This window comes from Sciurus carolinensis, chromosome 9 (genome assembly GCF_902686445.1).
Source record: "Sciurus carolinensis chromosome 9, mSciCar1.2, whole genome shotgun sequence".
NCBI lineage: Eukaryota > Metazoa > Chordata > Mammalia > Rodentia > Sciuridae > Sciurus > Sciurus carolinensis.
Genome location: NC_062221.1, coordinates 127,124,998 through 127,137,001, shown reverse-complemented (window position 1 = coordinate 127,137,001; position 12,004 = coordinate 127,124,998). Strand labels below are relative to the sequence as shown.

General features: G+C 34.9%; 1 protein-coding gene across 6 annotated transcripts in view; it reads left to right on the top strand.

The window, feature by feature from the left end:
- The window catches only part of Grik1 (glutamate ionotropic receptor kainate type subunit 1), a 385,032-nt gene extending 373,494 nt beyond the window's left edge, over nucleotides 1-11,538 (top strand). For 2 of the 6 annotated variants that reach the window (XM_047563998.1, XM_047563997.1), the window contains 2 exons: nucleotides 10,538-10,624; nucleotides 11,024-11,538. In XM_047563998.1, the coding sequence (XP_047419954.1) occupies nucleotides 10,538-10,624; nucleotides 11,024-11,179 (243 nt within the window). In that variant the 3' untranslated portion in view covers nucleotides 11,180-11,538. Of the gene's footprint in view, nucleotides 1-10,537; nucleotides 10,746-11,023 lie in introns of all 6 variants that reach the window. The other 4 variants (XM_047563991.1, XM_047563990.1, XM_047563995.1 and 1 more) reach the window with 2 other exon arrangements.
- Nucleotides 11,539-12,004: the final 466 nt, after the last annotated feature.

Sequence of the window (12,004 nt, the reverse complement as noted above, 5' to 3'; positions counted from 1 at the left end):
CTGGTCACATGGACAATAAGGTAAATATATCAAGAATCTTCAAACAGAGCCAGATTTAAAAAACATATTTGCTAATACAGAACTCCAAACTGTGTCTCTAAGCTTAATTTCCCTGATGGGTAGGTGGCACACACCTATGATCCTCAGCAACTTAGCAAGACCCTGTCACAAAATAAAAAGGTCTTGAGATGTAGATCAGGGGTAAAGCACCCCTGGATTCAATCCCCACCACCAAAAATGATTAATTTCCCTGTGTAGGTGTTCAAAATCAATGACAAGGTCATCACACTACAGAAGGAGCCAAATTCATAGACATGAGAATTCATAGTGGAAACTCTTGACCTCATCTCTAGAAACTGATCTAGTCTGGAGTTGAAGCAGAATGATAATAGTTTTTTTCAGATGTCCAGTTGATTCTAATGTGCAGGAGAGTTGAGTACAAACTAATGCATGCAATTGGAACTCAATAAATCACTGCTATTCATTAATGTATTGATTCTAAAGGTAGAACCATTAATTCCAAGTAATATATATTACACATATTTAGCATACAAAATTCAATGGATCCTTTACATAGATAATTCAGGAAGAAATTGCATATTTTTGAAATAAAAATTTTATAATATTCAATTGATAATCTCCACACTTAGTTATCTAAATATCTGGATCTACTCAAAATTATTAAGTAGATAGTTCATTGCTCTCTGTACCCTCTTAGTTTCTTTACTCTTTCTTCTTTCTCCTTTTATCCAGCTCTTAGACAACTAGTTCATACTACCATGTAAATGATTATTTAAAACCACAGTGACCCCTCCAGGGTTCATTACATTTCAAGTGAAATTTAAAACAAAAACTTTCAAATTCTGTGTTTGCATCATTAATTCTCATACTTAAGCATAAATCAGAAACACTCAGGGAAACAATTTAAAATTTACAGGCTCTAGCTCCAGACATTTCCCTTCAATATGTGTAGGCCAGGAATCCACATCCTTTAAATAAAACCTGAAAGGAATAAAATTAATAAGTAGTAAAATCAGTTGTATACACTACGTTCATGAAAACGGGCTTAAGTATAGCAATCTTCTCCAAAGTTAGGTCATAAACGTTGTTTTCCTTAGAAGTATATTTAGCTGGGCGTGGTGGCAATCCCAGTGGCTCAGCAGGCTGAGTCAGGAGGATCATGAGTTCAAAGCCAGCCTCAGCAACTTAGCAAGACCCTTAGCAACTCATTGAAACCCTATCTCTAAATAAAATACCGAAAAGGGCTGGGGATGTGGCTCAGTGGTTAAGTGCCCTGGGTTCAATTCCCTGGACCTCCTTGCTCCTAGTATTTTTAATACTAGGAGTTTTTAAACAACTTTTCACATGAGTTTTTTCCCAAAAATTCCGAGTACAGTTGCTTATCTAAATGCAACAGGAAGCCCAGTGCAGCGGCCCACAACTGTAATCCATTAAAGCAACTCAGGAGGCTGAGGCAGGAGGATCACAAGTTTCAGGTCAGCCTCAAACATGTAACGAGACCCTGTCTCAAAAAATAAAAAAGGATTGGAGATTTTTCTCAGTTTCAATCCCAGTATTAAAAACAAAACAAAACAAAACAAAAACAAAAACCTAGTAAACATTAGTTTTCTTTAAAGCTATCTTGAATATCACACTTTTACTTCCTGGCAATGCAGACATTTTGTTAAACAATAGAAGTTTATTGTTTAAGGTCAGGAAGAGAGCAGGAAGATATTATAAAATTGAACACATGCATCTCTAACATGAATCACATGATCTTAATTCATTTCCTAATAAATCTGTCTCTAATGTAATCTAGTAATGGAAAAAAATAAACCTTTATTTATTATTTGTTTTAGATTAGCATTATAAACTGAATTATTTTAAAGTTTTTCTAGCAAAATTGGAACTGCCTAAGAAACATTTGGTGGTTAGGGATCTTACCTTTAGGAAAATCATTTGGATCATTTGATTATAAAATTGTCCAAGGAAACTGATTTTCAAATACTTCATTGTATTTGACTAGCATTATATCATATCCATATGAGCCATCCATGGCAAAGCAGTACTACAGTGATCCCAATTAACGTCCAAGCACGTGGTCTTCATAGTACAAGGTCTGTTTTCTAGGAAGCACCAGCAGCCTTTAAAAGCAAAAGCACTGCAAAGCGTTCTTTCTGTACTATTCTCTGCATATCTAACTGTGCCAAATGGCATTATTAATTAACTGTTATAGATGATGAGAAATTCTGGCACAGTGCCACAATTTTAACTCGCCTTTAGGAGACATCTCACTATGCTTCTCACAGTTACGGAATTTTATGTCCAGATGCACAAGCATATTAAAATCTTTTTTTTTTTCTTTCAAAATTCTCTCCACAGAGACTGATATTACAGAGAACGAGATTCTTCATTTTCAAAGAATTTCTATTTGCAAAGATAAGTCATGCACTGGATGGTTTTCACCATCCTGCAAAATGTGAACTCTGATGTCGTCAACCCAAACACAGTTAAATGTTCTGAACTACATAGCAGTGAGCATCCTTGTCAAAATGTGTACCTACAGCTAGACACAAAAATAATAATACCTGAGTGATGGAACAAAGTTACTATGTTCCCCCTAGTGATTACAAAATCTTCATATAACTTAACTAGAATTGTCTTTCTGCCCAATTTTTCAACCAAATGGCATTCTCAGACTTAAAATATTCAAATATTCAGCTTTTCAGTTTCCAAAAAGAAGGTTTTCCTGATCATTCAGTCTTTACCAACCATAAGAACTAAGAAAGGGCTGTTCAGAAGTAATCAACCCAAATTTGGCCCATTTTCAGCTATTTGTGTCTTCAGCTGCATTTTGTCTGTGGTTCGATCAACTTACTTAGTGATGCTCAGAAGTCTAGGTTATTTTTGTAATCTTGCAAAAAGGATTTCCTTTGCTAGAAACCCAAACATTTATTAATTATCAGAGAAGCCAAGAAGAACTTACCATCCATTTAGAAATAACTTTTCCAACACTTAAATTGACACTGTTTTAATAGAACTAATTCTTTTTTTATTTGTTCTAATTAGTTATTCATGACAGTAGAATGGATTTTGACACATCATGCATAAATGGAATATAACTTCTCATTCTTCTGGTTGTACATGATGTAGAACAAACTCTTAAAAATGTGTGTGGTCCAAAAGATCAGTGACTTGTAAATTAGAAGCCAAGGAAATTCAGTTCCCTACACTGCTGCAGGGCTTCGTGTCTTTGGGAAAATAATTTTACTTCCCTCAATCTTGGTTTCGTCATGTACAGGATGAAGAGATTACATTTGAAGTTTTCTTCTAATCATAACATTTTTTTTAATTTAGTAGAAAATGGGAAGGAAATAAAATAACAAGCAGAGAAAAAAAATTTTTTAAAGTTTTTTGGTTTATTTTAATATGGTTGTGTATCCCTCTTGTATACTAAATTCTTATTGTGATGAGCAGAATTAATTTTCACTGCCAGTACTTCAAGATAGAAAGGCCACATGTTAGATAGAGTGAAAAGTGGCCCAAACTGGCCAACGCAGAATCAAGGAATAAAGGATTCGCATCCCTTCAGTCATGAGCAAATCATTACAAAGAGTGATGGCAGCAGAAATGAACCACTTTTGTATTTCAGTGACCCTATGGATTAGGCTAAAACACACAACATGAAGAACAACAATGAGACACGTTCATAGGGAACTATCTGAAGCTATAGAACTTATTATATACAATTCATGAAGGAGAAATACAAGGAGCTGAGGCACACAGTAAATCTGCATTTTGAAAAAGAAACTTAAAGCATTTCTGTCATAGACCCAAGGAAAATAGCATCCTGCATTTATTTCCATTATTTTGCCCCTCCCTTTCTCACCACGATCAGGCCATCAGAGTTTTCATATGAACTACTTGCAACTTAGAGATGAGTCAAGCGTTTAGCTGTTGAGTTCAGTTATCTTGGCAAATTTGTAGCACAGACAAAATCTTGAAAAACATAGCTTTCAATTTCAGGATCCAGATGTTTCTTTGAATAAATCAGTTGTTCTAATTCAAAAAGTGTTATCTATAATCAGCAAAAGCCAAGGAAAAGTTTCAGCTGCTCTTCAGTGCCCTTCAGAAGCCATGGGAGACTTGGGCCTGCCTGGTGACAGACCCTGATGACATTTCCTTGCTTGAGTGACTGCCAGTTCTGAAAATGTATGATATAAAGGGGACACAATTTTTCTGTGTTCTCAAGCTGTTTGTATGATCCCATTCCATGGGAGTTTGACCCCTGCAGACCCCAAATGGCAGGTGAGGAGCTTTTCTCTGGTATTCAAAGTAGTTAGGCCAAAATTCTTCCATCACCTGGTTGCACTTTCCTCCTTGACAGCAAACACAGAACAATTTTATCTTCACACATCATCTTCAACCATATATGCTGGATCCTAAAGACCTTCGGTTGGATATTTAATATCAAAATTTTATAATTCAAAGTATCTGCTTTTTCCTTCTTTCAAACACCTGGCTATTGTAATTAATAGGTTCAAAGACTTCACTGTCTTCTATAGATCCATAGAAATCTACTTGAGAGTTCAAAGCTGCAAATTTGACTCTTTTTTTCTCTTTCTATAGCATTGATACCCTGAGGGCAATACATATAAAAGCTTTTGCTACAATATTAAAAGGGAAAAGAAAGATTAAGATTCAGAAGCACATGGATTAATATCAAACTGTTATATTGCCTCAATGTTAACCCCACTTTCCAAAGGCTTCCATGAAATTATTCCCAATGTTAGAAGAGAATGAACTTACATACCCCTATCCAAAAGAAGTATGGGTTTCAGAGTCCTGGGGAGTCATCCTATGTGCAAGATTTCTTTAAAATTTGTTTTAAAAAATAAAAAAAATTCATGTGAGTCATGCATGTCATTTCACAATATCTATTTTAAAGGAAGAATAAGTTTCCTAAATGCAACCTTTAAAAAAGATAAGCCAGAAAAGAGATCTTTCTGTATCCTGTGTCATCAGATTACCCAGAGGTAAATTTTTATGGTTTGAGAGCTCAGATAGTAGAACAGGAATTCTAGGAAATACATTCCTGCAGAGAGAGAGAGGCTTTTTTGAAAGATCTGAGAAGGTAGGGATGTTGGCACTAGGTTCCAGGGCTATGAGCAAAGAAGGAACAAGGGAAAAGAAAGGACACAGAGGTGGCAAAATAGGATGTTAAAGGAACTAGGGGAAAATAGCTAATAGATTCTACATGATACAAAGAATGAGAAGACTAGGGCTTTCAGGAGTCAGTTTAAAGCATCAACAGTGCAGGGAAATTGACAGGACAAAGAGGGACTCTGGGGCCACAGGTAGGCATAAGCATTGGTGATCACTCTATGCAGTTACATTGCAGTGTCTCGATTTTTTCCAACCCCAGATTCTCAGTGTAGAACCAGGAGATGAGAATAGATTCCCAACATTCTATCTCAGGCACAGATCAAGAACCACTATTCTGGAAACTAATGCAGTGATCAACATTCAACCTCTCTGATCCACTTTTCAAAAATCCCAAGGATGGGTATATGAAAGATGTCCTGTGCATTCAGAATAAACTCAGAAAGTGGATAAAACCAGAACAAATTGTGCCCAAATCCTCAGTTCTGGAATGCAAGAACCTCACAAAAAGATAGTGCATAGACAATAGTGCCAAGAAATCTCCAACTTTCCAAAGTCTCAAGGTAAAAAACACATAACTAGGATTCTTCTGACCCTGTTCCTTAACATGTTTTCTGCCTGAGGATTAAAAGATATATATTAAGGATGTAAATGTTTAGTCCTTTGTATTTAAAAAAAAAATCCATCCACACTGCTTCCATGGAACTATGACAATAGTTTGACTGGGTCAAGAAAATAATAATAATAATAATAATAGTATTAATAGTCCCATTATTTCTCAGAAATCTATTCCCTTGATATGCCGTATTTTACTGAAAATGGTCTCTACAAAAAGACTTCAAGTCTCAGTTTGCTTTTAAGCTACAGCAGGTCTACACATACAATGACAGATTTTATCTATAAAATGGCAATAATATTACTAACATCCTTTTCTAACATGTGTAATGTGAAAGTTTTCAAACAAGTTACAGAGTATTTCACGTGTCTTTTAATAAGGCATCTAATAATTTAAGTGGTAAACTAGACAACATATAAAATATATATTATATTATTGGCTAGGACAGGACTCCAAAAAAAATAATTTGCTGGAACAAAATGTTAGTTCTTCTAAATGTTCATTTATATGTACCAATTAATGTACAGATACTAAATTTACAATGAAAAGTCAATCTGGCATACACAATCGAATGTCAGGTTTGCAACCAGTATGAATCCAAGCCCAAATGGTCTAATTCCTTGAATGCAGCAAACTTGAATCAATTCTAAAATAGAACATTTCCTATCACTTAGAAAATATACCCTTTCCCTGGGCCATTTCCTTCTAAGGCAGTGTATTTTAGGAGCAAAATAAAAACAACTTTGTTGGTACCTCCCACCCCTTCCAGGCAACATTTGTAAAAGAAGGATAAAGGTTAAGGAGAAATGATATAATTTATATTCAGGCTCACACTAGCACCAAGAATCCAAACACTGGGAGTTGATCCAAAGGAGGTATCATGAAGTCAGCAGTTGTGAAAAGGGATGCACCAAAAGGGAAGGTAAAGGAAACCAAAAGACAGGAGAAGAGAAGGAAAGTGACTCATGAGGGACCACCCAGGCACTCAGGAAACAAAAGAAGAAAGTCATTCTGCAAAACCGAAACACACAAGCAAATCTTTTCCTTTCAAAGCCAGGAGAGCTGCAGTTTTAGAGGAAGTTTCTGTTGCAGTCTCAGCTAGATAATTTCTGTCCCTCAGTTTCCTTACCTCTAAGAGCGCTCTCTCTATCTCTCTCTCTATTTACATATACAGAGAGAGATCTCATGTACACAAACACACACACACAAACACACTACTTCATCTTTGAAAAGTGTCAGGAGCAACATAAATGGCAATATCCTATTATATTACTATAAATTAATTTGCAAGTGGATTTTCCTTTCAGACTTCTCACCATAGACATTTTCTATGAATGGGTTCACAAGCACATGCATGTGAGTTTTTCAAATGGCAAGGGACTAGAGTTGATTTTCACATCCTTTTCATGTCTGGGTACCTATTCTTCATGAAGATTAAGTCATAATGACATTGATAATAATATAAATACTGAAACATGCTATGGATTAGAAAAAACAAGTGATAATAAGCATTGATAATTTATATTCTCAGTGTGTATAGGATCTGTTTTAACTAAAACACTGTTAGAAACAACCCAAAGGAACAGTTGAATAGAAAGGCAAACAATGACTCAAATTAAGGAAGCATCAACTTTTTCATTGTGTCCACACAATCCCCCCCCAAAAAAGTCTTTGAGTGCCCTAGAGTTAAAATATTTTCAATTGTGGTGATAAAATTTTATTTTAAAGCAAACTTACAATGTGCCAGGCATTGGACAACGTGTCATATATATTGACTTGTTGGATTTTCATAATAGTTCTGTGAAAAAGATTCTACTATTTTCCCATTTTATAGATAAGGAAATTGAGTCAAAGAGGAAATAAACACCTTACTTAGTATAACCCAGTTACTATACAATATAGCTAAAGTTTAAATGCTGGCATTCTGATGCTAGGAGCCATTACAAGTTTTAATTAATGGTCACATAAAGATCCATTAAAATGTGCATACCATCCAAAAGAGACAAATAGCAGGACCTAGGACCAGGGTACTGGGTGCATTTCCAGGCAGCAAAACCCCAGATAATACTACTAGGAAATTCTACATCCAACCACTCTAATTCTAAAGTAAGGCAGCTAGCTAAATGTCCTTATGTTTGATGATTTCTGATAAAATTAGAGTCTAGAAATTTAAACCCATCATATTTAAAAATAATGTTTCTATGACTCTAAATATGAGGAAGTTTATAAAAACCCAAGCCCAAAAATAGAAGCTCTAGAAAGCTACAGTAATTTTGATTCTGATTCAGAAACTCAATCTTTATATGCTATACATATCTTTAATTCTAAGATTATAAAAGGCAGAGTAATTAATGAATATGAGCCCCTTCCATGTCACCTTGAGAGATGCCACTCTGGCTGAGAAATGACCTTCACCATTTCATTTCCTATAGATACAAGAGTATATGGTTTATTTGAGCTCAGACTGGCAGGGACCTTAAAGGTCATCTTTCCTTGTGACTACAGCAAAATCTGGGAAGCAGAAAGGTCAGCCCCAATATCTTGCCATTTTCTTTTTGACAGTTAGAGACAAAGTAAGAATCAAAGAGAAATCATTGTTTTTGACCAAAGTCAGAGAAACCAGACTACCTATAAAACTATAATTCTATTCATTCTCACACTAGAAGCAAGAAATAAATAATCAAAAGAATAAACATGTTTATTGTGTTTCAAGGCAGTCTTAAATACGGGGGAGAATTTTCTTTTTAACTTAATTGAAACATATTGTCAGAGTAAGATCTATGACCACCTCTCTCCTAAAATAGGGAAGAGAGGTCTCAATCCTCTCCTCCTTGTCTCAAGTGCAAGCCACACTTGGAGATTCATTTTGGTTATTCTGATGTCAAATAAAAATGTCTACATTCAAATACCTGAGAAATGAAATAAAACAGAAAGATTACAATTTTTAGTATATATTTTATGGGAAAACAATTCACAAATCACGTATGATGATTTAAAAAGAAGAATTAAGAATCAATCTGTAGATGATTTCCAGTGAGAGTTATTGGTTTGGGGCAGTCCAGTTGGACAGAGTTCAAATGCAGACTTTTCATCTTTGGTAAAATACTAAATATCTCCAATTTATAAAGAATATATATAACATATAATATAAATATCTCCCCTTCTAACTCCTTTATAAGGTCACTGTGTGGTGGTGTATTTGTAATAATGTTTGTAAATTTCCTGGTATTTTTTTCTTTTTCTTCATCCTTTCTCTCCATTGTGATGATCTTCCTAAAAAGAAAAATGTCCTATGCTCCCCTCCCCCAAATTTATCCTTCCATTAAAATAAATTTCTCAGCAAAGTTCGCAAAACTCTAATACAACACTATCTATCACAATGACACTTTAAAATACACATTTGATCTTGGTAGCAACACATAAAGTTTACATGGCACAATGTTAAAAAAAATCAATATATTTAATTTGCAATATGTCTGCTATACCATTTCTGAAATATAATTAATAGAAAATATTTCTGGTGATTTTTTTCTTATGTAAGGTGACACCTCTCTCATGGTTTGCTAGAGTCATAACTTCTCAATTTGAAAGAAAATTAGCATGCACAACCTGAATTTTCATTTCTCAGTACCATAGGAAAATGGAAATGAAGTTCAAATCCTATAAACACATGCTTAAAACAGACAAAAAGACTTATGCAAAGAGCTAGTTTTTAAGAGGTCAATGCCTGAAACCTAAATTTATACATCTGATTTTTAAATTGAGTAGAAAAATTTAAAAACTACTACTTATCTAAGCTCCAACAAGTTCTTTTTAGACAAAAATTGAGCATACAATTCAAAAATAAAATTGAGCATGGTGATATTCAAGGACCACATCAGACATTCAGAACTTCACAAACGGGATGCTAGTTTCTTCCAATAAGGCACTTGCAGCCTAGAGAAATTATCCACTGGCATGTTGTCATCTGACTGTCACCAGTTACATGTTGTGAGCTATTGGTAAAGAAGTGATATTTGCCTTCCGCCATCTCCTTCAAAAACTTTGATTTTTAGATTTTCTTGTTATAACTTGAGATCTACCTTCTTAGCATCCTCTAAGTGTACAATAGAGTGTTGTTAACTATAGGCACAAATTGCACAGCAGATGCCTGCAACTTACTCATTTTTCATAGCTAAAACTATCTCCACTGAACAGTGACTGGCCCCATGTCCCTCTCCCCAAGACCCTGACCACAACCATTCTTTCTGTTTCCTTGAGCTCAACTATTTTATATACATCGTGTAAGTGTAACCTTGCCATCTTTGTCCTTCTGTGCAGGCTTATCTCGCTAGAGGATGTTTTAAGAGCAACCTCATCAAAAAGAAAACTGCTTTAAAGAAATTTAAGCAGAAATTTATCAGTCAAAGATCTTATCTGGCTAGAAGAAATGGCAGCAAATTATGTTTTATTGGACCCTTTATGTACTGTGCATGTGCCTAGATACGGTGTAATTGCAATGGAAATACATATCTTGATATAGCTATATATCATCTGCATATGTATAACATTTTATAATCATAATTCCATTTTCTTTTGTATTATGCCATCATTTTTGCTGTGCAGTTCAATACCACCTTATTTTCCATTTCAACCACAGCTGCAACATTGCTGCTGCCAGAATCTGTTTTTCTTTTTCTTTTCTTTTTTTTTTTTTTTTTGTTTGTTTGGAGAAAATATACAATTTAAAATTGTTTTTTTTTTTTTTTTTTTTATCAGAAAGGAAAGTCATCAAGACTTAGATTTTATTTTAGGAACAAAGTAAGGTTTCATGGGAGAAAAAAACAAAGCCTTGGTGTAGAGAAGGTTTGTTCATTTTCTATAGCATTACTGAAGTGTCCGTATGCCTTGATAAACCTATCATGTTTGGATCATCTCAATGGGGGAAATTGCCTTAATTTAACTCTCTTTTGGTGTCTCAGCAAAGGTAAGTTGAAAGCCTTGAGTTTTCTCTAACTGGGTAGTTTTTATACTGCTGCATTTGTGAATGGAGCTGTAAAATTTGCCCAGCTAACTTGCTGCCTCAGTTTCCTTAAGTAGCAAAGACGGGTGGCCAGTGGGTGGAGGAGGAGGTGATGGGAATGGACCCAGGGTTGCCTTAAGACTAGTATTTTGTGTTCATGAAGCCACAGGGAAGAGACAGGTTGATGCAGCAGGAAAGGAACTCCATTAAACTGATGCTTTATTTTATTTCCTGTTCTCCAGTGTCTCTCTTTCAATGCCATCATGGAAGAACTGGGCATCTCACTCAAGAATCAGAAAAAACTAAAGAAAAAGTCAAGAACTAAGGGGAAATCCTCTTTCACAAGTATCCTTACTTGTCATCAGAGACGGACTCAGAGAAAAGAGACAGTGGCGTGATCCAGGAAAAAACACTTTAGGAACATTTTTGGGAAGGAAAAGGATATGCCTGCTGCACATTTTTGAGAAGGATTTCTGCTGAGTGTGAGATGTGTTTCCATATATCTATATCCATAACTCTGACAATGGATAGAATCAGATATGTATAATCCATAACTGATTATGGATATAGATATAAGAAATGCATAATTAAAAAAAAACTCACATAAATAATGTGGAAGTAACACCAGTTCTTTTGAAATAAATTTGTATGCGCACTTATTTTGCATTTTCTCTTTTGCCCCAATAAATTGCTGTGTGTGCTTTCTAAACAATAATAAAACAAGTTTTTTTGTTTTGTTTTGTTTTTTCAAAACAAGTTTGAACCATGCTTCCTTCCCGATTACTTGCTCTATTTACAGTGTTTGGTTGTGTGGTCAGCTGTCAAGTTCACTGTTTTTGAAGAATGTGTTCCCTGTTCAAATGAACGGTCATTCTTGACTGAATTTAAAGATAATTACTTTTAGATTCAACAAAGTCCATAGTTATTACATGTAGTAAAGTGAAACTATTCATCCTTGTGTTCTAAAATCTACTTTAATATAGTTTCAATAGCATTCAAAACATTAGTGAGTATACTATAAAAGGAGATTAAAAAGTAAAAGTACATTCTAAAAGTAAAAGCATCCACCACATTCTAGGGAACCATTCTGTGTTCCGGGCACATCATGGTGAGCAAAGACTGACATGGTCCCTGTCCTCACAAAGTTTATTGTAAAACATAGAAGTAAAGGTCTGTTACTCAAAGCAGGATTGGAACTTCCTTGGTGGAAGTCAGAAGCTGCA